This window comes from Lycorma delicatula, chromosome 4 (assembly GCF_047948215.1).
Source record: "Lycorma delicatula isolate Av1 chromosome 4, ASM4794821v1, whole genome shotgun sequence".
NCBI classification, from domain to species: Eukaryota; Metazoa; Arthropoda; class Insecta; order Hemiptera; family Fulgoridae; genus Lycorma; species Lycorma delicatula.
Genome location: NC_134458.1, coordinates 36200491 through 36227630, shown reverse-complemented (window position 1 = coordinate 36227630; position 27140 = coordinate 36200491). Strand labels below are relative to the sequence as shown.

The window sequence follows — 27140 nt, the reverse complement described above, 5'->3', positions numbered from 1 at the left end:
GAACTGCCGTCACGAAGGACAACAGTTCTTTCGCTGAAATAACTCGAGAGAGTCCTAATTTCATCCTGCGTGCAACCACGCTTCTGCAATTGAAACAAGGCAGAGGGCCACCACAAGTTATTAAATGCCCCGGATATGTCCAAGAAGACACCGAGTACATACATACTTGCACTCACTGCCTGAAACCAGATCCAGGACACTAAGAATCGCATCCTCTGTACTCTTACCGGGTCTAAAGCAATACTGGTCGTCCATCAGCATGTGATTCAAAGTGAGCCTACTATTAATGCGAAGGTAAAGTACCTTCTCGAAAATTTTCCCAACAACTGGTAAGAGCGTCAGAGGACGGTAAGAAGAACTAACGGTGGGGTCCTTGTCGCCACCCTTGAACAACAGCTTCAAGATTCCACGCTTCCAGCAAGCCGGGAAATACCCGGCAAATAAACACACATTGAACACCCTAGTCAACGGGCCAAGAATTACAGGCAGGATGCGAACAAGGAGCTCCACCGTGATACCATCATATCCGGGGGCTTTGTTCCTAGCAAGGCTACAGATTACTTGGCGGACTTCCGCCTCAGCAATCTCTAAAGACACAGAGTCCGTATTGAAATTCACAACCGCCGCTCAAACTCTCCGGTGATACGAGGTCTCACCAACCTCTGTATCATCGGGGAGCAGATCGTCCATCAGAAGAGATAGAACACGATCTTTCTCAACTACAACGCCGTCCTGGGTCGAGAGAGCCGACAGAAGACTGTCCTTTTTACGTTTGTGACCAAGTACACGATAAACAACACCCCAAGGGTCTTTATTCCCTTGCTCTTGAACAAAAGAGCGCCAGGAATCTCGTTTAGAAGTCCTAATTGTATGTCCTAATAGTCCTATGAAAATACTCGTTCCTTTTCTGACGATATTCCGCAAACAAAGCCTCGTGCCGGTCAGGATCACGCGCACGCTGTGCGGCTCTCCTGAGTCGGCCCACGGCCTGCTTTATCGCAGTCAAGTCCCGAGACCACCAACCAGCTACTCTCTCTCGACCCGTACTACGAGAGATTGAGAGTTCTGCGGCTTCAACCACCGCAGAGGAGAAATTGTCTGCCAGGTTATCTAGAGGGATCTCGTCCAGGGTACGAGTGAACGCCCGCATCCTGGCCGCAAGAATGTTGGAAAACTTGGGCCAATCCGCCCGCCTGTGCAAGAAGCGCCCCTGCTGAACAGGGGCGTCCGCCCTAAAGACATCCCTCAGCCCACCTATCCAATCAAAAACTATGAGCCGATGGTCGCTTTCGCAATCATCGACTACAGACCAGTTCTGAATCCTACCAGGAATATCCTTGCCTATGGTAACATCAATGTTGGTACCAAGGAAGGTCCTCCGCAATCCCACCGCGCCGGCGAAGGTTGCCGACTCGCCGGCGACATTGAACACCTCAAAACGGTGCTGCGCGATGAAGCCTTCTAGCAGTTCACCGCCGTCGTCTGTGATCCCACTGTGCCAAAGAAGCGATTTGGCATTCGCATCAACTCTTATAAGAATAGGACGACCCGCTACCAGCCTGATAATTCTATCCCATCTTTCCAAATGTAATTCAGTGGGATCTCTGTACTGAAAGTACCAACCAACCACAACTAGGTCGAAACCATCCACAGCAAGCTTAACAACAACATGATGCGTGTCAGAGGCTTGCCGTACAAAGACACTGTCTATAGACTTCCTGCACAGAACGGCGGATTTACTTTCACCTACATGGAACTTATTCCAGCCTGAAAAAACAGACAGGTCACCCTTGACAACATACGGGTGTTGGAGAAGTAAAACATCGAGGCTCCGCTTTTCAACGACATTACCTAACTCCACTTGGACCGCATAGGCACCCTGGGCATTGAGTTGACCGAATCTAACCATCGAGCGAGTTGAAGTAGACCTCAACCGCTCTTAAATAACTACCACACTCCCTGCTATTGATGGAGTCCGTCAGGAGCCAATTAATTGCGCAGGAATCCCTCCACACCCTCTTCATCTTCAAATCGTTACCCTCGTTACCCTAGAGCTTCTTTAAACGGCCCAAACGAATGAAAATCGCAGGACGATAGGTCTGGGCTGTAGGGAGGTTAATCAAGTTGAGTCCAGTGTATTTCTTCTAGTTTTGAGACCGTTAAAGCTGCAGTATGGGGCCTGGCGTTGTCATGGAAGAGGATTGCCTCTCGAATCGGTTGGTCTCGTCTTTTGTGGTGGTATGCAGCCCTCACCTCGTTCAACAGCTCGCAGTAGTAAGCAGCATTGGTAATGCGTTACCCATGCAAAAAAAAAATCAATCAGCAAATGCCTCGCCGGTCGAAAGAACCTTGCCAGCCGACAGTCGAGTCTTGGTTTTCACTGTGGCTGCCTCCCCTTTCCTCTGCCTCACCATACTGGCTTGTTTCGACTGGGGAATGTAGAGTGGTGGACCCACGTTTCGTCTCAGGTGACGATCCGACTCAAAAATGCATAATTTTCTTTCGCAAACCTTTCTGTAAGCCTCTGACAGACTTCCAAACGTCTCAACTTCTGATATGCGTTAAAAAGGCGAGGGACCTATCTGGCACACACTTTACGGAACTGCAGGTCGTTTGTGATGATCGCTTGACAGCTCGCATAACTTATTCCGACCTGTTCTGCAATTTCAGTTACCTTAACTCGTCGATGGTTTTCAAGAATGTATCGATCCGCGCTAATATTTTCGTCTGTAATGCTGGTCCGAGGACGGTGATCTTGTTCCTTATTTTTCACTCGTTCTCGTCCTTCCTTGAACTCTTAATGCCAAGCAAACACACGAGTCCTTGGCAATGTTTGGTCCTCGAACTGTGCAGTCAATCTCCGAAAAATTTCCGTCGCTTGAACTCCTTCACGAGCAAGAAATTTTATAATTATGCGTTGTGCAGTGGAGAGGTGCACCTGTTGCTCCAACATCGTGAGCGTTACTGACGAATTGGTTGGTAGTGTAGAATGGCCGGCTCTCCCCGCTCCTAATGGCACCATCCAAGCATATCAGAATTGCGGGCCCATTCCTACCAACTGTAGACGCTCAGGAACAAAAATTCCGTTTATATTTGATTTATCCTCGTACTTTTATCAACTTTATTATACGTACACATATCTGTAGCTATGTTTATTAATAAAGACTATTTTATAATATATATGTGCTTTTCTTTATTCTTTGTTCATTTAAATACTCAGAGCATAGACGTCACTAGGAATTGTGTCGTCACCTGGTTCGGTAAATTCATGGTATCATCACCCCCACTGATATCAGTTTTTTGACGTCGACTTTATTTTTTGCTCTTCACTTGCAAAAGTAAAAGTTAAAAAAAATAAAACGTAAACCTTTTTAAAGGATTTTAAAAGTGAGAACCAGAAAAAAGGGTCAACTGTCAAGTTTTTCTGTTAACAAATTTTCGATGTTTCCAAGTTATTGTTACCCTTTTTGCCACACCTTCCCCCCTTTCCAAGTGACGCTACTAACTCGGTGACCCACGGGCTACTGTTTAACAAAATTTGATCCGCTTCTCAAAAAGGTTCGCCATCATTAGTATATATAATTCATTGAACTTCGAGGAAATCCAGGAGACAATTTGTCTGAATAATTTCATAACCGGGTGACCGCTACTGTTAATTAAAGTGATACAGCTTCATAATTCATCTAGCAGTAATTTGCGTTTCTATCGGCGATTTAAAGAAAAAGTTATCGTTTTATCAGTTTCTAAAGATAGACGAATAACGAAATTTAGTAGCGAGGCCGATTTATGTAAAATTTAAGATTTCAAATTAAACCGTTTTTTCTTCTTATTTTTTAACCTCAAATTAGTTCGTTCAACATATTTTTGAATTTAACATATTAAACTCAGAGTAAAAGTTTACGCGATACTGATAAACGAAAACATATATAAAATGCGTTGCTCTTTCTTCAACTATTTCATTCGTGGATACCCCACAGAATGCGATTCAGTCACTTTCTGGAATTCTTAGTACAAGTAATATGATACACTGTCAGTTTAACGAAGCCTTATTATATTTAGCACCATTGTATGTATGATATATAGATATTTATATATACGTAACTCTGTGATGATATAATAATCGTATTAAGATATTAAATTCGAAAGGACGAGGAAGTAATAAATTATGAAGTTATTTAGATAAATTTTCTTCTGAACTTCCTAAGGTATCAACGAGTTATATACTGTTGCAAATTATATAAATCGGTACACCGGGTGTAGAGTTTAAATCGATTATCGATACATACTCACGGGCATTCTGATTTACGTATATAAACTACGTTGTTCTATTTTACGTATACAGTCATTCAACTTTATTTAATTTTAATTTTTATATTTTTTTTCTAAAATGCCCTTTAATTCGAGTTTTTAAAGTTAATTATGTATATATAAATTAAAAGTCAACCTTTTAATTACCAACATGTAATAGTCTTAATACTTCGTTATACTTTGCCATGTTCTACTTTAGTGGTTTGTTATTACCGCCGTCTTATCATAAGTTGCGAGTACGGCCTGATTATGTATGTACCCCTCCTACGTACTACCGCTGTGCTTCCGCCTATTTATCACTTATTTGACATTACTCTACGTCACTTTTTTTGTGGGTTCGGCAACTAAAGGATTACTTTTGTTTCTATTCACCGATTTCATTTAATCTTTACTATCGGTGAACATTATCTTAATATTAAACAATTTCCGTTCCTCATTGATCGTTCCCGTGAGATATTTAACATCCCATTGGGCGGGTAGTATCTGACAGATATATTATGATAAATTAGTACTTTTTAGTCGTTTATGATATGAACATTTTTATGCCGCTTTACCTTTTCTCAACGGTTGTCGGGGGAAGGATAGCCTACCGGCTGAAGCCGATAGCCGTGAAACACGTTACTAGAATTATTTATAGGCACCTGCCCGCTAAATACCGAAGTGATGCGCTTTCTGTTAATGCCTTAGCATCCTCACATGGATCCAGTAAGATCAGATCTACATCCGCACGACCGATAATGGGATAGAAAGGATGAAGGATAAGTAAAAGGGATAGGCGAAAAACGAGTATACCCATCAGGGCAGATCTGTGTAGTTTACTATCTTCCCCGTGAGCTTAATGTAGGACTGTTATTTGATTGTTACCTTATAAGGATCAGTATATTACTAAAAGTTATTTTACACAGACCTAATTGTTGTTTTTTTTCTAATTAACTTTTTGACTATGCTGAATATTATTGTCAGTAACCTCAATATTATGTTTTAAGACATGCATTTTCCACTTGTGTAGGTGTATGTATGCATGCCTACTGTAAAATTATAAAAAGAATCTACGTAAAAATTATGTTGGGAAATTAAAGAAGTTATAAGTAAACAGTTTTATACTTTAAAATTTTTAATAATTTTTTTTTTAATGAAAGTACCTTAATAAGAAATTTAAATAATCTCTTACAGGATTCGTTGCAAAATAAAAGGCTTTGTTATTTAAGAGTTATATTATATTATATATTATATTATATATTATGCATATATATATATATATATATATATATATATATATATATATATATATATATATATGAATTAGAAGATGGAAAAGATTGAGTTTTAATCAAATTAAAAATTTTAATTTTCTGCATTATTGATAAGAATTTAATTTATTTTATGAAAATATGTAGAGATTATGCAAATGATAAAAAGTATTCCGTTTTCTTGTACAATGTCATAGTTTGAATACTTAATAAAATATATAAAAAAGTTTTTTAAAAATATATTTAGTATATTTTTATCTGTTTAGATATTTAAAAGATTTTCCAGTGGTCAATTTCAATATGGTGGCCATTTAAAATTCTTGCTAAAGGTGAAGTTTTTTTATTGTACCATATAAACGCATATGCACACATGTACATCAACTGAAAATGAACTCAAAAAAGAATATATGAATATATAAATACTGTCTAACTATTAGTTACTAGTTTGCTGTTACTGATTTTAACATTAGTTACTTGGTGAGGTCATTAACCACAAGATTTGAATCTTAGTTTGTAAATAGAATGGGAAAAACTATTATAAATGATGTAGCATAGAAATGATTTCCTAGAAAATAATGTTAAATTATATTTTGTACATATCTCTCAGATCAAGCACATCTGTAGGGGATTAAAACTAAGTGATCCCTCTATTTTATCATGTGACATTTTATTGCTGTATAGATTCAAGAATTAGACTCAGCAGCAAACAACAAAAGATAAAAAGGGAGGGGATCAGGAAATTTTATGATCAATCTGTACATTTTAAAATCGAATATTAAAATCTCAAAGGGTAAATATTACATTTTAATATTTACCCACTGGGTAAAATGTTTTACCGGGCCTCTAAGTAGGGCTAAAGTTGATTAATTCACTGCTTAATTAGGAAAAAGAGATTTTGAAATGAGTAATCGGTTAGATGATTTTAAAGAAAGAAATAAGAAACCTTTTCGATTTGTTTGTGGAGGAGTTTTGAATGCAATAGAGAATGTTTAATTAATGAAAATGGAAACCTGATTTACAGTAATTTTATAAAAAATTGACTCCCAAATTTATGATTTTAACATTATTTAGGAATTTCTTGCTGAGCAACGTTTCAGCCTATCTTTGAGTTTAAATTACTTAACATTACTAAGTTTTCATATCGAGTTTCAGCCTAACTGAACTGGCTGTTGTAGTTTACAAACTTGAAGTAAAATTTTGTCCTGCTCAAATTTTTCCATATTCCTGATTTTATTCAGCCAAATCATCTTTTGATTATTCAGCTTTCATTGTGCAATAAAGTAACTTGAATCATCAAAATTCCTGACTGTTAGTTTGAATTTTTTATTACCATTGTTAGTATATGGGTTTATTTGAACCATCAGATATATGTAAGTACATTATATACGTATTTCTGATTTAAAAAAAATAATAAACATTTCTCTGAAACACTTGAAAATTAGTAAAATAATTATTGTTTTGATGAAACTTGACTTTTTTTAGTTGGTTAACTTAAAAAAAAAAACTAGAAAAAATCTTTAACTGAAAAAGCAAATGATCACACTCAAATTGAAGGCGATAGATATTAAATTGAGAGGTTAATATTTTCATTCAGTTTTTTGATTTATGATACAGGACAGAATACAAACGAATGTCCAGAAAATTAAACTTGTATTGATTCTGTAGATTCCAACTTTTAAACAAGATTGAAATTATAGAATCTGAGAGAAGAAGTTTGTGGTAGTGAGAATAGTCTAGTGAAGATGACAATAAAGCAGATGGATTAACATAGCCTACTAAAATTGATTAGTTTTAGTATTTTTTCTCCCGCAAAAAAAAATGTTTGCCGCATAAATTTCTATGTAGTAATAAAAATACATCAGGACATCTCATGTGTTTATTCGTTTACTGCAATTAATATTAAATAAATAACTTTTTATTTTAATAGTTTATGTTAGAAGTCTAAACAATTGGAAATTCAAAACGATGTAGGCTCCAGGTAGATTGAATTTTTTATGTTTCACCATGTTTATTTTATTAAGATTCATGTATTCATGAAGAAGGATCATTTAAACATTTTCTCTTGCTCAAAAGACTGATAGGATTTCATTGTTTAATTGCCCATTTAAAAGTTGTTTAGCTTATATTGTAACGATCAGTTATTTAATATGAATTATTACAATTTTTACATAATATTTGTCTATTACATTAATTTTAATAATGATTACTTTGTTATGAATGTTTATATAATGTTTCATTTATTCTTATGGTTCATATACATTGACAACCTTGAATTTCTGTAACAATAACTATTTATTATTGTGTTTGTAATGGAATAGGAAATAATTGAATAGGTATTTTTAAGAACGTTATAGTCTAATCATTATTGCTAAAATTCTCGAATATCATTAGTTTAACAGAATTTTAACTTAGTATAATTATTTCAATTTTAACTTTATAACTTTTATTATTATTATTACAATAAATTAATATATATATTTTACTCTGTGACATAATAATACATTATATACATATATAATATTGTATTATATAGATCATGTCAGGAATGGGTAGATACACTACTCTACCGATAAAAAAGGAACTGCCTCAGCAATTGCCTGGATAAATAAAGGGAAACTCTGGCAAAATTTTAATCAGAGCAGCATCATAAATAACACAGTTATAAAACAAAAAATAAATGCAATTTAAGTCTTAATAATTATTTAAATAGTGTCTAAAAAAAGCATAATTGAATGCAAACGTGACGTTTTTTCATGGACTGACCTGATTATATACAGTATTATTCAGTATTTATTATATATAATAAATGCCCTGATTATATTCTTGTTTCTACTGAGAAAATATAACATGTAGTGAACATTGTCTTAAGACTATGATGTAATTGTTTTTTTAAACTGACATTTACTGCTGAAGTCAGGAAAATTGTATTGGCATCATTTAACTTTGGTAGTATACATAAAACAGTTTATTTAACATGGCTTTGGCTTTTAAGTTAAAAAATATCTTTCATTTAGGCATTTCATGTCAGTTAAATAAGAAAATGATTGTTGCATCACTAAACTACTTGGATTTTCATGAGATTTGGTAAGTATTTTTTTAGACTTTGGATATTCTCATTTCTGAATTTTTGTGGCTGAATGGTACCACAGGCAAAATTGTCACCTCATTGATCCCCCAGGAAAAAGCAGCTGTCTGCCTTGCTGGCTACTAGAAGGCACCTCAGGCTATCATGGTACTTCAGATGTTGTCAGTGCAGCGGCTAAAACAGTTCCCATGACTAGGAGGAAAGGATATAAGGTATGGAAATAAGAGAATAGAGGGAAGGAATGATAATTAATCCACAGAGGAACTGCTTCTGATCAGGATAGTTTACCATCTTTCCGAGGACCAAATCCTTGAATTACATCTGCAAAGAAATATTACCTACTTATATTAGTGCCTGCTGTATATTATATTACATTAATAATTATTTTATTATATTATTACCTACTAAATTTAGTAGTATTAATTAGAGTGAATAATCATAACAGTATATCTAAATAACAGTATTATTATTTACCTGACTTCTACTTATATGTTATAACTTAACTCGGATAGTTTTTTAATTATAAATGCAGTTCAGAAAAGCAGGCCTGCATTAACTTGTATAGTTAAGTAAATTTCTGTAGCACACACTTAGTGCCATTAACAACATAAATATAATCTTTAAAACATACAAATTGTTATAATAAATTAATGCAATTGTTAGCTCATTGAAACTTTGCATTCTTAATAATCTACATTGTAATAAAGGAATTTATAACATACTCGTAAACTACATCTTTATGAAATAAGTACAATAATTGAAACATAATAAAGATCATCTTAATAATAACAATATAAAATTTATAAGTATTTATCTATTACCTGTAATAGATATAATATTCTATTGTTTTTGCTTTTATGTTACGTATTATTTAAATGTGTGTGACTGTGTGTTTTTTTATTTTTAACTTTTCTTGATTAATCAATTTAATATATTTCATTATTAGTATAGTCATTTAACCAATTTCCTTCATTGTGCAATTACTATAACTTACATACCGAGGTACGTACATGATGATTACTGGAATTGGAATTTATAAAATGAATGAGCGATTCATTACACAATGATTGAATAGCATTGTAATATACAAGTTTTGTTGCTCTCTGATGTAAATTTTTAAAAATAGAACTTTTGTTAGTAGAATAAAAAATTTTTTTTATGTAATAAATTAAAAAAGGTTATTACTTGTAAATATTTTCTGTAATTAGATTTAAAAAAACAATAAAGAATACAATTGTATATCCTATCAGTAAAATTAATTATGTTAGTGAAATAAATTTATAAGAAAAACAAAATAAAATACTATCAATTTTATATGTTCCATAAATGTTGTTAGATTAATGATTTATTGTATAATATAATTATCATAGTTTATTAAATATTATTATAATTAAATTATAATAATAAAAATGTTGTAATACAAAATAAATAATTTATAAATTAGTGTACCTGTATAAAAAAATAAGTATAATTATAATATTTATAATTAATTTTTTTTTTCTGTTTATATTATGTTTATTTCTATAATGTGAAAAAAATAAATATATAAACTGTTATTGTATAAGTATTATATTTATGTATCTATATTAGTTTTGTAGTGTGAGGTTCTACACAATCCAGAATTAAATCTTAAGTGCATTTAAGTGTTCAGTTGATAAAACTTTTAAAAGCATTTAAAAAAAAAATGTTGATGGAGTTAACAACATCAATAATAAATCTTGACTTATTATCTTCTGTTATATTTTCTAACGTGTTTTCATTGACTTCTAAAAGACAATTTTTTTTGTCTTCATTCCTGTAACTTATGCTGAACTACTGACACTGTCCATTCCCAAAAAAGAACTGTTGCTCTGGACAAAACTTCACTGAATACAGGAAAAATTGATTTATGTGACTTTCAGGTGGTCATGTTGAATTTTATTTGCAATCAGAATGCTAGTGAATTAGCTGAACTTAATCTTATAGGGTAACTTTCAGTATTATGTGTGTAACAGAAGGATAGCCTGGTGGTCATTTTAATAAACATTACTATGTTTAAATATTTGTCCAACTTTAAGAACAGTTCAGTTTTTATAAACCTATTGAATTTAGCAGATTATCACAATTTTAGAACTGCATCAGAATGATGTATTATTAAAAGTAGATGTTTAAATATAAATGTCACTAAAACAGTTTCCTAAATTAAAGTTAGGAAATGATTGTCTTTAGTACCAGATGCTAAAATAAATGATTTTGGGTGACTTGAATTGAGACAGTTCTTTCCCAGAAATGATATAGCCATCCCCTAAGATTAATGAGTGTACTGGGTTAATATAGTAAGATTGTAAGGAGTGAAGCATTTCCTTCACCAAAACTTAAGCAAAATATTTTACAAGCTCACTGAAAGTATACAAGTGACTGTCTCCCTCTCTCTCAACCAAGAATGATTACAGTGATTGAAATTGAATTAATATCCAATGCCAGGAATTCTGTCTGTTATACTTCTATATTAGCCCTGTTTAAAATTGTATTTAATAATTTAATTAAGTTGAGTATAACATTCTTTTTGTTACCTATTGTTAATACATGATGAAATATATATGAGTATTAGTTAGCATCCTCGAAGTGGATTTGCCCATGCTGTATGGTTACTTGCATTTCCCATAGCAGTCAGGGGATGTTTAACTGCTCAAGGGGCAACACCCCTTGAACCCCCCCCCCCTGCCAGTGTTCATTAAACTCACGTGAGTGAGAATAGAAAAATTAAAACCTGTTCAATTTATAAAAACTATCATTATATTCTAATTTCTTCAGAGAAACAGTTTGGTCAGTACAGGACCTACTAATTTGATTTTAAATTTCCCGTTGTGGCTTCACTCGCGAAGTACACAATCAGATATACAAACATAAATAACCATCACAATGTTACAAATCTCGTGAAGATTCATTCAATAGCAGTAGCTTAAAATGGCAAAAACATAAATAAAAATTTATGTCTTTTTACCCTTTAAAATATTAAAATTAAATAAAACCTGAAAATGTTTTTTAGATACTTATCTAAAGAGTATTTGCTAACTCAAATCAAGTGAATTTCTCATTTGGTGTAGTCAGAAGTGAGAAGATTTGCAATCATTGTTCAAAGTTCTGTTATCTTTCTTCACCCCTTTCAAGTTCAAATTTCAAAAAATCTAGAAATTGGTTTTTAAATATTCACATGAAGATTACAAACATTAAAAAACAAGTTAATTTCTTCATTTGTTACCAAGAAATTAAAAAAATAGCCAGGTTTAAAAAAATATTGAAAAATTCATTTTAACTCCTTAAACTTTGAACTTCAAAAAATCCATTCTTAGAGTACTCTTCCACTGTAAGAAGAATTTGTATACAAATCTTCATCAGTTTATTTTCAGTCGTTTTTTCTCTGTGTTGATTATCAGTCAGTCAGTACATGTTCTTTCATGTGTACAGATTTGACTTAGATAAGAAATTTGAAATGGAGTTTTTTGTGATATAATAGTGCAAGTAAATACTATTAAGTAGCTCTTTTGAAGTTGTAATTTAATAATTTTGTTATTTTTTTATTTCAGAAACCAGGCTGAAATGGCTCACACGTGTAGAGGAACTATAAGCCTTCATGGTGCCCTAATTCATACAGAAGACTCGTGTACATTTGTTATATCAAATGGAGGAACACAAACATTCCATATAAAGGCAGCTAGTGAAGTTGAAAGGCAGCGATGGGTTACAGCTTTGGAACTAGCTAAAGCCAAAGCTATTCAAGCGATCGAGTCTGGTAAATAATTTTACTATTGTTAAACATATTTTACTATTATTGACTTTTATTATTTATTCTTGCATATAATACACTATTGTTATAATTTAACTTACTTACTTTAACAATAAACATACCAACAAAACAAACAAAAATTATAATTTCATTAAGAACATATCTTTTATAAAAACTCCCTAACTCAGTAACACATGTTTTATTATACTAAAAATCTTTCTGCTGGTTTATAATTTGATTTGCAAGACAAGTTTTTTTTGAGCATTTGAAATCATTTTTGTACTGAGGGAAATTCTTAAGTGATCCCCACTGTATTAAAAATTAGATTTACCAGATTTTTTTTTAATGATCTTAAAACTCCCGGCAAAGTAGACTAAATGTATGTATTTCTTTAATAAGTAAGAATGAGGTAAACATGAACATAGTACATTTTTTAATATAGATGCAGGCATTTTTCAGTTTAATATAACTTTCCAGATTCATCATTCACATTTAAAAAAATTTTTTTTGTATATTTGTTTATTTTGTGTTAATGAAGTTCAGATAAGCAAAAAAAACTTAATGAACTTTTTTCTGTCGCTCCAATAACAATAAATTGTTTAAATTAACAGTTGCATCAATTAACCAGTTTGCATCATTTAACAATGAGTTGTTACATCATCTTATCATCAGTATCTTATGTTCATCCTGGCAGAAAATCCCTTTATGCCACTACTGTCCCCTCTGTCCCAAGACTTTTCCATTGTCTCGTTATAGTTCCCAGTTTTTACTTCATCCAATTACTTCATTCTTCTTCTTCTTCTTCGCTTCCTTTCTCCTTCTACTGACTCTTCCAATTCAGTTGTCAACATTCCACTTCTACCCACATGTCCTATCCAGTCTCCTTTTCTTTTGGGTACTTCCCGCATAAGTGTTCTTAATTATTGTAAAAGCATTTAAAAATAATTATCTTGATATCATGATTGTTTTAGAAGAAATATATATGTATAAATATATATGTTTTTTTTTTTGTCTTCAGTCATTTGACTGGTTTGATGCAGCTCTCCAAGATTCCCTATCTAGTGCTAGTCGTTTCATTTCAGTATACCCTCTACATCCTACATCCCTAACAATTTGTTTTACATATTCCAAACGTGGCCTGCCTACACAATTTTTTCCTTCTACCTGTCCTTCCAATATTAAAGCGACTATTCCAGGATGCCTTAGTATGTGGCCTATAAGTCTGTCTCTTCTTTTAACTATATTTTTCCAAATGCTTCTTTCTTCATCTATTTGCCGCAATACCTCTTCATTTGTCACTTTATCCACCCATCTGATTTTTAACATTCTCCTTTAGCACCACATTTCAAAAGCTTCTAATCTTTTCTTCTCAGATACTCCAATTGTCCAAGTTTCAATTCCATATAAAGCGACACTCCAAACATATACTTTCAAAAATCTTTTCCTGACATTTAAATTAATTTTTGATGTAAACAAATTATATTTCTTACTGAAGGCTCGTTTCGCTTGTGCTATTCGGCATTTTATATCGCTCCTGCTTCGTCCATCTTTGATAATTCTACTTCCCAAATAACAAAATTCTTCTACCTCCATAATCATTTCTCCTCCTATTTTCACATTCAGTGGTTCATCTTTGTTATTTCTACTACATTTCATTACTTTTGTTTTGTTCTTGTTTATTTTCTTGCGATAGTTCTTGCATAGGACTTCATCTATGCCGTTCATTGTTTCTTCTAAATCCTTTTTACTCTCGGCTAGAATTACTATATCATCAGCAAATCGTAGCATCTTTATCTTTTCACCTTGTACTATTACTCCGAATCTAAATTGTTCTTTAACATCATTAACTGCTAGTTCCATATAAAGATTATAAAGTAACGGAGACAGGGAACATCCTTGTCGGACTCCCTTTCTTATTACGGGTTCTTTCTTATGTTCTTCAATTATTACTGTTGCTGTTTGGTTCCTGTACATGTTAGCAATTGTTCTTCTATCTCTGTATTTGAACCCTAATTTTTTTAAAATGCTGAACATTTTATTCCAGTCTACGTTATCGAATACCTTTTCTAGGTCTATAAACGCCAAGTATGTTGGTTTGTTTTTCTTTAATCTTCCTTCTACTATTAATCTGAGGCCTAAAATTGCTTCCCTTGTCCCTATACTTTTCCTGAAACAAAATTGGTCTTCTCCTAACACTTCTTCCACTCTCCTCTCAATTCTTCTGTATAGAATTCTAGTTAAGATTTTTGATGCATGACTAGTTAAACTAATTGTTCTGTATTCTTCACATTTATCTGCCCCTGCTTTCTTTGGTATCATGACTATAACACTTTTTTGAAGTCTGATGGAAATTCCCCTTTTTCATAAATATTACACACCAGTTTGTATAATCTATCAATCGCTTCCTCACCTGCACTTCGCAGTAATTCTACAGGTATTCCGTCTATTCCAGGAGCCTTTCTGCCATTTAAATCTTTTAATGCTCTCTTAAATTCAGATCTCAGTATTGTTTCTCCCATTTCATCGTCCTCAACTTCCTCTTCTTCCTCTATAACACCATTTTCTAATTCATTTCCTCCTTACAACTCTTCAATATATTCCACCCATCTATCGACTTTACCTTTCGTATTATATATTCGTGTACCATCTTTGTTTAACACATTATTAGATTTTAATTTATGTACCCCAAAATTTTCCTTAACTTTCCTGTACGCTCCGTCTGTTTTACCAATGTTCATTTCGGTTTCCACTTCTGAACACTTTTCTTTAATCCACTCTTCTTTCGCCAGTTTGCACTTCCTGTTTATAGCATTTCTTAATTGCCGATAGTTCCTTTTACTTTCTTCATCATTAGCATTCTTATATTTTCTACGTTCATCCATCAGCTGCAATATATCGTCTGAAACCCAAGGTTTTCTACCAGTTCTCTTTATTCCGCCTAAGTTTGCTTCTGCTGATTTAAGAATTTCCTTTTTAACATTCTCCCATTCTTCTACATTATCTTTTTTACTCAGACCTCTTGCGATGTCCTCCTCAAAAATCTTCTTTACCTCCTCTTCCTCAAAGCTTCTCTAAATTCCACCGATTCATCTGACACCTTTTCTTCAGGTTTTTAAACCCCAATCTACATTTCATTACACCAAATTATAGTCGCTATCAGTGTCTGCTCCAGGGTAAGTTTTGTAGTCAACGATTTGATTTCTAAATCTTTGCTTAACCATGATATAATCTATCTGATACCTTGCAGTATCGCCTGGCTTTTTCCAAGTGTATATTCTTCTATTATGATTTTTGAATTGGGTGTTGGCAATTACTAAATTATACTTCGTGCAAAACTCTATTAGTCGGTCCCCTCTTTCATTCCTTTTGCCCAGCCCGTATTCATCCACTATATTTCCTTCCTTGCCTTTTCCAATGCTTGCATTTCAATCTCAAACTATTATTAAATTTTCATCTCCTTTTACGTGTTTAATTGCTTCATCAATCTCTTCGTATACACACTCTACCTCATCATCATCATGGGCGCTTGTAGGCATATAGACGTTAACAATCGTTGTCGGTTTAGGTTTTGATTTCATCCTTATTACAATGATTCTACTGCTATGCGTTTTGAAATACTTTACTCTCTTCCCTATCTTCTTGTTCATTATGAAACCTACCCATTATTGCCCATTATTTGAAACCTGCCCATTATTTGAAGCTGAGTTAATTATTCTAAAATCACCTGACCAAAAGTCGCCTTCCTCTTCCCACCGAACCTCACTAATTCCTACTACATCCACATTTATCCTATTCATTTCCCTTTTTAAATTTTCTAGCCTATCAACCTTTTTTAAACTTCTAACATTCCACGCTCCGACTCGTAGAATGTTATTTATATATATATGTTTAAATAGTATAATTATGTGATATTCTAATAAGAATGGTTGAAAAAAACTTTATAAAAGTGATCAAGGGGAAAATGTTTAAAATAGGCAAAACAATATACTGTAATTTCTGATTGTTCCTTTACTTCCTTTACAAATCAGATTATTTTTACATGACTTAGAATTTTAGAAATACTAATGTTCTAAATGAAAGGTTACCTGCATTAGAAAACTTAGTGATGACTTACTTTACCAACATTTATAATTTCTGGTTAAGTTTTCAATCGATCCTAAAATTACATTATTATTCTTCTTTACAACAGAGAAATCCCTTGGCCAATTCAGATAATAAAGAATATCTTTTCATAAAAACCATCCAACTACATTAAAAGGAAATATAAGTAAATATTATGTTCAAAATGGTCAATAATAAAGATTATATGTGCACAAGTATTACTTATTTAAATAATTCCCTTTAACAAGGATAAATATCCTTATTATTGTATACAGTGATAGTAATCAAGTAATAATCGATATTTGCTCTTAAAACAACTTTACTTATCTTACCTGCTATAATCTTTTTAGAACAAGTACACAGAAATGGTACTGAGATAAAAGAAGGGACAAATTTGTTCACTGTTATTTTGTGCAATTTTCTTTTGGAACATACTGTAAGGAATATTTTATTTTATTTTTGATAAAGAAATTAAAGCTTTTTAAATAATTATATTCTGTATTATAAAATAACATAACATATAATATTATATGATATAATTATATTATACATATATAATATATTATATTATAACAATTATTAGGTGTAATTCTTTAATATTGTAGCAGCACGTAAACATTATTTTTTTTATTTTTAAAAATGTATTATTTATTGCATTAAACTTCCACTGAAGTTAAAATTCAACAACGGTCATCCCACTAATCTAAATGAGGGTTAAACAATAACAACAATGTGAGTAAATTTACACAAAAATAAAAAGTTGTGACATAGCTAATCTTTACCTCACGTAAGCAAAAAATTCTAATTGCCCCAACAAGGAAGATGGAAGAGAATTGTATTTTACACTTTCCTTTTATGTTTAATTTACTATTTACCCTATTATTAAATTTTCTTTTTTTCTTTAATACGTAAATAATTTAACACTATTTTAATATTAAAGATACTGATGAATGAAATCTGAAAAATAAAAAATTTATATAATTTGATCAGTCTTTATGAAACAGATTAATGTAGGGCATTTCCATATGATGCAAGTAAATTTGAAAACTTTGCTTGTGTTGTGTATAAGAGTATAAATTTAGGTCATGCTTATAAATATTTTAATTTGTATGTAGTAAAGTCGTATAAATTCTCATTATGTCAAATCATCATGCGCTTGATTATTTGATTTATTTGCAATTATTTTTTGTTTTATGCTAGTCTTTTATATTAGTGTATTTGGTACATCTTACAACTTAAGTTATTTGCTTCATGTATTCTGATATTCTTTTGCCTACAATTTTTTTACCTTTTACAATTAAATTAAATAACCTAGTACATATATTAAATACTAGCAGAATTCACCACATATTTTTTTTTACCCCCATTCTTAAAACATATTTCTTCCTGAATTTCATATAACCATTTACTTTCAACATTCTTCAATAACATCACCATTTAAAACCATATATCCTTGCCTTTCTAGCTTTCTCATTGACAATTTCAATGCTGTAAAGCAATTAATGCTTCACTTTGTAATTTATTGTATTTTCCCCTTTTTACATTTAAGCGTCTATTACATTTCTCTCTCGACATTACATTATCTATATGTTATTCTGATTTGTTTTTTTTTTTAATTTTACTTTTCTGCTAGTCATGAATTACAGCATTCTTTCTTATAATTCATTTTTTTATTTTAGTCAAAAGAGAAATATAATTGACTAATCTTAATTATTTTTCTCCTTAAAAACTCATTTGGCTTCTCTAGACACAAATTCCACGTAAGTGGCTTTTTTCCTTTACCTTGGATTCCATAATTATTCTGAAAACTATGGTTGCCTCACTTGTACCATCACAATTTCTGAAATCAAACTGGTCTTCATCTCCAGTCTGTACCATTAGGAATGTAGTTTTCTTATACTTTTCCAAAAAAAATTGTGTAATAGAAACACATTAAAAACTGCTGTTATTTCTGCATAAAATGCATTTGTATTTTTTCCCGCCATCCTCAGTTTAATTATTGCTGAAGTGGAAAGGAAAGAGTAACAATTTTTCATTGTTTTTTGAGAATTTCAACTTAAAGTTCTTAAAAATCAAAACAGGCAGAGTTGTTAAATTTTGATTTTGTACATTCAACTTGACTTTTAATTATTACTCATATAATATTAATATTTAATTATTCCTCACTCTCTTTTTTTAGTTTCATTAAAGTTTTATTTCTAAACACTACTATATTTTAAGCATACTGTGTCTGAATACCATGAATACTTACTCATGAATTTTGATTCATAAGCAACATAGAAATAACATTCTTCATTTGTTTCATCTTTGAGTATCTTAGTATTTAACCTTTTCAGATCATGTAGCCTTGGAACTGGCTATGTACGGCGTCAGTTTTAAAACGCTGTTACAAAATCATTTTGTATGGCATCTAAGTCGGTTATTTTGTTTTATATTCACAAAGGAATCGGTTTTATTACACAATTTGAACGACATTTATACGATGTAAAATGTTTTATTTAGACTAGAAAGAATATGACCATTTTTTCTCAGAAATGTGCTTGTGTGTGTGCGTGTCTGACTTGTGTATTATAATTGCTATGAGGGTTACGGATTTATTTATTTACAAAAATAGCTTATCTTACTAGCAACGTATCGATGTATTGAAACACATAATAAATTATGATATACAGCACACAAAAAAAAAAGGAATTTGTGGTCATAAATACATCACTTTTTCTTGAGGTCTATAAATATCTTTTCAGACAAATGATATCGGTAAACATGTAACACATATCGATTCGTAATGAATAACAGTATACAGTAAAAATGGTTTTTTGTCAATCTGAATAGCCTGTTGCGTGGTGGGAATTTTTATAAAACGTAGTTCTCTTAATCTATGTTCACTTATACTAACATATGTTACTAATCTGTGATTTATGACACGGGTTTTTCATCATATTTTGCCCAATTTTCAACCGATTTGCTTGAAAGTATTATTTTTAAAATCAGCAAACTATGTTTCATAAACACAAAGCAAAAAAAAAATTTCGCTAATAAAGAAATGCGGTAGAAATGCGCAAAAAAAATTCTGCAATTAAATTATCGTAATTTTTGTACTGTTTCAATTTTTTTGTTGTTACAGGCATAAAAAATATCCAATCATAACGGGTTTTTTTGTCAAAATCTGTTAAATCTCTTTAATATACTGTAATTTTTAAAAAATTTTTTCACTAGAGGATAGCATAAGACTATGAAGGGAGACAATCAGATACCAACATGTTTTCGCAGAGCACTAATCAACCGCGTATCATTGTGATGAGAAAAGGAACAATGTTTCAACTACAAAATTTGCATTTTAAGAAAAAGTGTTGTTTAAATAGTTGTGACTGACAGTGTTTGAATTATATTTTTAAGTGTGTGAAGAATGGAAATAACAGTTTCTTGTTAAACTTCTGGCAACTCTTAAAGCCCTTTCACAAAGAAGGTTATAACTTTGCTAGCATAAAACATTATGCTACATTTTAATTTTGCATCAATGAGGGAATTTTGTTCTAAACCCAGATTTCATCTTTCATTATATCTGGTATAGTTACTCTTTGTAATATTTCATTTTTATATTGTATTTACATTTGTTTTCAACTTGTTTGTTTTTGATAATTCAACAAGTAAGTACTATATTCTAGTAGTATTTAATAAATTATTTCATTACAAAAGAATTTGCATTTTATTATTAAGGGGTGTATATTGTGTCCCGTTTAGTTTTTCACAGTGTATAATTATTCTGTAGCTGATGGATGTAGTTAATTGTTAATGTACTGATAAACATCTATATTTCATAATAATCATTGTTAAATGGATTTCTTATTTATAATTAAATGAAACATGTAATTACTGTTTTAGAAGAAGAGGAAGAAGGATCGTGTTATGAATCAGGGAATCAAGGAGAAATAGTGAATATGATTAAAGCGCTTAACAGCAGGTTAGAAAATCTTCAGACTTGTAACGAATTGATTACAAAACATGGTTCAGCCCTACAGAGAACACTTTCAGAACTAGAGACATTAGATAATTTTCAGGATGTTTCAGCTAAAGTTAAAGCAATTAATGAAAGAGCTACTCTGTTCAGGATTACTTCAAAAACTATGATAAATGTAATATTATTTAAAACTTTTATTACTGTTTTTTTGTGTGCATTTGTGTGTATGTGTGTGTGCGTGCGTGCATATATGTACATATTTATCTGTAGTGCGGAAGCAGAGGCTTTTCCAGGCTTCCTCCATCAGTGTTATTAGCATGAAGAATTTATTTAACACTGACACAACATTAAATACTGCATTTTACTATCCATTTATTGTTAGCCATTATAAATACAGTTTCTGTTATCATTAATGAAATTATTAGGTACATTATTATTTAAATTGCAGTTTCTTTGACTTATACTATCTATTATGACAGCAGTTCCAGGTTTCTATGCAAGAAATTAGTAAGTGTTGATTACAAAGAATCTGATTCGCTATCATCAACATTTGTAACAATAATATTATGAATTTCTGACGACAAAGTTTCTTTTTATGATAAATATCTGTTTCTAATCTAAAAAGCCATGCTGTCAAACTTTACTCATTTAGTAAAGTCTCCCATGCCATCTAAGATATCTCCTGTTTGAGATTAGCAACATGGTGTTTCAGTAACAACCAGGTATTTTCAGCAGATTCAGTTTTAGATGTTATGGTAACGATCTTATAACTGATTGACCTCATTTAACATTTGATTTATAGTATGAAACGACTAAGATTCAGTGGGAAGTTTTCTGAAATACAGGAAATTTTTAATCACCAACCTGCTGAAGATTCTTAACTACCATACGATCAGAATGTGTGTGTGTGTCCTTATAATAGTCCATTTTTGTCTCAAAAAATCATACTCGATGATTAAAACACAGCTGGTAGTGGTTTATCATAATGAAATTGGATAAGACCTTTCCTTAAACGTGTCTAATATGAAATGATATAATTACAGCAAGATAACAATTACAATTACAGCAAGATATTTTTAATTCAACTTTAGTTATACAAGCTTTTCATTAAAATAAGATAATTCTTTATGTTTACATTTTGGTCAGTCATCAGGTCATTTTAGACTTTAAATTTATAAATATATAATTTTTCTAAGTGTTTCAGTGATGGTCCTGAAAACATATTGAGTATTATTTTATTCAAATTTTAAGGTTATTTATTTTTATATTTTAGATTAATTTTACTCTTTACAATTCTTAGTAATATATATGAGAAATTATTATTCTGGTGTGCTGCTATTGATTTATCATCATTATCTTTCTGTTTCTATTAGTTTTATTACCATCATAATGATTTCCCTTCACTTCACTTAATTTTAATAATTTTTCATTATTCTTTTAAGTCTTGTGTATTTAATAAATACAAATGAAAGTATTTTAAGTGTATAAATTACTTTGATGAAAATTTGTATTAAATTTTAATCAAGGTGTCATTAAGTCTTACGCTCTACCATGGTCCATCTGATAATACATCTATAGATGTATAAATGTGTGATATTTCAGTTGAATAATCAGTTTGTGACTTCATGATTTCAGACATGCTCAGAATATCTTGAGCTTGCAAAAATTCAGGGTCGAAAATGGCAGCGAGTGTTACAACATGAAAGAGAGCAAAGACAAAGGTTACAAGAAATGGTTGAACAGTTAGCTCGTCAACATTCTATGTTAGAACAGGCTGCAAAAGAACACCACATACCAAGGCCAGGTATTTTTATTTTTCTTTCTGAGTCATTTATTATTGCTAAGTCACTGAAACTGCATTTTTCATTGAAAGAATAATATTTCAAGTGTTGCAAAAAGTGTGGATTTTTTTTACAAAGCAGTATTCTCTAGAATTTTTTGAGTGAATAAGGAAATCGATGTTCTGTTACATTTTTTTAGGTTAGAAAGAAAACATGCATTATCAGACTGTGGTAAAACTGAAGTTGTGGACTGTTGAATTATGATGACAGTATATCTCCTTACACCACTTTGTGAATTCTGTTTTTGGCAGATACATATACGACAGTCTACCTAAACTTTCTGTACTCTTATATTCTTATATTTAGCACCTACCTACTGTTATTTCTTCCCAGAAATGCAGTTAAAACCTAAAGGGTGATGTTTTTTATTTCATTAATTAATAAATTAGAAAAAAACAGGTTGTAACTGCTAGTTTCAATTATTAATTTCCATTTCCAGAAATTTTGGGACTTTTAAACAGCATTGGCCTGACAGAATCTGTATAATTACACAAGATTACAAGGAGACTTTTAAGAAGACAAAAAACTAAGTGAACATGAATAGGAGGAGTAAATGTGAAGTTTTTTAAGCTAAATCTGGAAATCTTGAATGCGCTTGTATTGAATTAATGCATACTTGCAAAAATCACCAGGATTAAAAATGTAATTGATACTTATAAGTAGGGTGGGCTATAATGATGGGACACATTTAAAACACATTGTGGAGCATGTTGTATACAACATTTATTACCAATTATGTGGAACACATTGCTAAAGAACGAGAGTTTTGCACTGTGTTCTGTGTTTGAAGGTCATATCCCTTAGATGGGCACCACCTTGACGAGAACATTCTTCGGTCCTAATAATCATGTTCAGCAGGGATGGCTGTTATCTCCCTTCGGATGCTGTCCTTCAGTTCATTGATGGTAGTGGGCTTTGTGGTGTGCACCTTCTCCTCTAGATAACCCTACATGAAATAGCCTGGTGGAATTAGATCGGAGGATTTGGATGGCCAATGGATATCACTGAATCTGGAGATGAAGCATGCCGGGAAGTGTCATTGAACAGTTGTCATTGACACTACTGCAGTATGACTGGTGGCACCATCCTAATGCATCCACATGTCCTTTAGACCAAGGCGTCTCATTTTGGGAATAAAAAATATTTGTAACATTATATTGTACCACTCAGTGATGACTGTAACAGTGTCATTATGTACATTCTTTAAAAAATTCTCAATACGGTTCTATTGCTTAAAATCTTCCTGGGATAACATAAATGTATTCCACAAATTTTAAGTAATTGGTCGGTTGGTTCTTTCATGATGGAAGAACAAACAGACAAACTTTCGGTTATATATATATATATATATATATACACACTGCACTGTCAATAAAGTACACACAATTTTTATTTACTTATCAGTATTTATTTTGTTGCCTTCAAAGTAGGCCCCATGTGATGCAACACACTTATGCCATCAGTTTTTCCAGTCTTTGAAACACTTTTTAATAGGTGCTTGCCGGTATGGCCTTCAGCTACTTCTACGAATTTTGCTTTATGGCTTTAATTGAGTCAAAACAGGTACCCTGAAGCAGCAATTTTAGCTAAAGGAACAGACAGAAATCACACAGGACTAGATCTGGTGAATACAGTGGTTGATCGATGGTATTTATTGCATTTTTGGCCTTAAATTCAGTCACAATTGTTGCTCCTTGTGATGGTGCATTATTGTGTAAGATCCACGAATTTTTCTTCCACAAATTTGGCCATTTCTGACAGATTTTCTCATGTAAAAACTTCAATACGGCCAAATATTAGTATTCTTTATTGACTGCCTGTCCCTCTGGATTGAATTCGTGATGTACCATACCACAAATATTGAAGAAAACAATAAACATCACCTTGACTTTTGAGCAACTTTGACATGGTTTTTTAAGTTTCAGCTCATCTTTTGTGCTCCACTCTGATGACTGTTGACTTGTTTGCATCCCATACTTGTAGACCTACATCTTGTTACCAGTTATGATGCATTTCATGAATGTGGGATCAGAATTGGTGTGATCTAGCATATCTAAAGAGACCTGTTCATAGTGCTGTTTTTGAAGAAAATTGGTACAAGCTGTGCAGTGATGCATCTCATGCTCAAAATATCCACCAAAATCAGATGAAAAGACTCGTGAGAGATGTTAAGGTCATGAGCTATGGCCATGTTAAGGTCATCTCATAAGCTGGAGTGGTGATTATTAAGCACAATTTCCTTCATCTTTTTTATGTTTTCATTGGCTGAAGAGGTTGAAGATCATCCAGAAACGTTTCTCCAGCGCTACCACATTAAAGGAGAAGATTTTTTGAACAAAATTGTCACAGGGGATGAGACATGGGTCCATTTCGAAACTGAAGAAACAAAAGAACAATCCAAACAATGGGTGCATTTTCATTCTCCCAGTAAACCAAAGAAGTTCAAGCGAACCTTCTCCAACAGAAAGTGTAAGGCTACTGTGTTCTGGGACCGGAATGGAGTTCTCTTGGTGGAATTCATGGAACGTGGCACGACCATCACTGCAGCCTCATACTGCATGACTCTTCAAGGTTTACGAAGGGCAATTCAGAATAAGCGGACAGGAATGTTGTCATCAGGCATTGTCTTTCTCCATGACAATGCTCGGCCGCATACTGCAGCTGTAACAAAGAAGCTCCTGCAGTGTTTGATCACCCACCATACAGCCCAGACTTGGCTCCATCCGATTTTCACCTCTTTGCTCATATGAAACGCTGGCTAGGAGGTCAACATTTTGGCACAGACAAACTACACTGGCTGCAGGCCAGTGTAGAAACATGGCTGAAAACACAGGCGGCTCCGTTCTATGATGAGGGTATTGGAAAGTTGGTACCATGCTACGACAAATGTCTAATTCGGAGTGGCGACTATGTAGAGAAATAACGTAACTATGTAAGTACTTGTTACAAATAAAAAATTTTTTATTTTCACTGTGGTTTTAATTTCGTGACCGATCGGACCTTGAAAAAAAATAACCCTCGTAGTAGTAAACTAGATGATGTATGTGTGTTTATTTTGTTCTAATTTTTCTCAACTGTAACTGTATTTTTAAAATGCTTATAAAAAACTAACCTTTATGATGATTGTAATCATCTGTCATCATATCTTAATTAGATGATTATATTGGTATTCAATTTTTAATATAAATTAAATGCTACAGAATGCAGTTTAAAATTACTTTCTGATTTTTGTTTCTTTTATATGTTTATACCATAATGTTAAGTTAAATATTCGAGTCATATTCTTGAATTTTTTTTTTTTATTGATTGATGGTTATATATTTGCTTAGAGTTTGTTTAGTCAGTTATTGTATGTTTAACATGACTTTTTTTCTTAAATACTGCAGCAGAGAGAAAAAAGCAAATATTTCTAGCAATCTGTATATGAGTTAATAGCATGTAATATGAATATATTATACTTGTAAGCTGAATATATGTAGTAAGTGTTTACATTTATTTAGTGTAATTGTGTATTAGTTTTTAATTTACATAAAGTACTTTTTGAAATTTTATTGAAATGTTGTTTTTACATGATTGATATAATTTTAGTAAAAGAACATTAACAGTAGGTTTTCTTTTTATCAGTCATGATTTAGCTTGTTTTTCTTTAAGCAGAATCAGTCTCTGGTTACTTTATACTAAATAAAACCAACAGTATATTATTATATCCATCATTGTTTAACATGATATACAGGAAGCAATTTGTTGAACAAGGTTTCAAAGATTTTTCATTTTATCATCCTTTCTTCATATAATTTTAAGTTAAAGTTTTTGCCCTTTAAATTTTGCATTGTTAACATCTGTTTTGTTTGCAATCTTAATTATATCTCTAATAATGTTAAAATAATTTTAAATCATTCAAATACAGATTGTAAAGATTTTTTGTGAAAAGTATTTTTGAATATTTTTTATATTTTTAGGTGAAATGCCACGACCTATGAGTTCACCAACAACAGATGAGGAAGATGAGAGCGTTGAATTTTATGATGCTCAGTCCGATGATAATATACCTTCCTGTGCTAGACAATGTAATGATGATCACTTTATTCTTAAAATTCCTAAAACTAAACGATGCCAGTCGAGGCGGCAACCTGGAGTAAATTTGTTGAAACATGTTAGTGAGGTATATTTTTTCTTTATACAGTTATTGATCATTTTAACTGTTAGAGTGATTTTAATCTTCAGATATGACTACTACTACTACCTTTACTTCATAATTACTAGTATAGTAATCTGTTGACCAGAGGGTTAATGAGCAGAACAGTGACCTTATAAATGGCAGACCCACTGTTAATCTATAAAAAAGAGAATCTTAAGATGTAAATAGTAAGGTTTTTTATCATACTCAGATGTTTTTAGAACATATTATCCAGCAAAATTCCAAAGTATTGCAAAAAAATTTAGCATGTTTTATACAAACACTTAATATTCTCATCATTATTTATTCCCCTTTTTCTCAAGTTTGTTTAGGCAATTCATACTATTCTCCATCTCACCTCATCCTTATACTACCTTTGTAAATCCCTTTCTGCATCACATCTCATCACTGTATTCGCTCATCTGTCTTAAGTCTCCCTCATGTTTTACTTTTATTGTAGTATCACTTTTACTCTCATTATTATGTTACTTTTATTGTTGTAAAACTTGATTATAAAATCTATTGCAGCACTCATTTCTTTATGTATATTCTTCATATGAAATATAAATCACCAAAACAGTTATTAGGTAAGTTAAAATTACTATATTAATTTCCAATAACCGGTTTTCATAGTGTTTGACATTGTCAGTTGGT

At 31.9% G+C, this 27140-nt stretch overlaps 1 protein-coding gene across 3 annotated transcripts in view; it reads left to right on the top strand.

Moving 5' to 3' along the window:
- The window catches only part of Osbp (oxysterol binding protein), an 85547-nt gene that overhangs the window by 15606 nt on the left and 42801 nt on the right, over window positions 1-27140 (top strand). The window contains exons 2-5 of one of the 3 annotated variants that reach the window (XM_075362714.1): window positions 12210-12415; window positions 20396-20643; window positions 22104-22272; window positions 26269-26471. In XM_075362714.1, the coding sequence (XP_075218829.1) occupies window positions 12210-12415; window positions 20396-20643; window positions 22104-22272; window positions 26269-26471 (826 nt within the window). Of the gene's footprint in view, window positions 1-12209; window positions 12416-20392; window positions 20644-22103; window positions 22273-26268; window positions 26472-27140 lie in introns of all 3 variants that reach the window. The other 2 variants (XM_075362715.1, XM_075362713.1) reach the window with 2 other exon arrangements.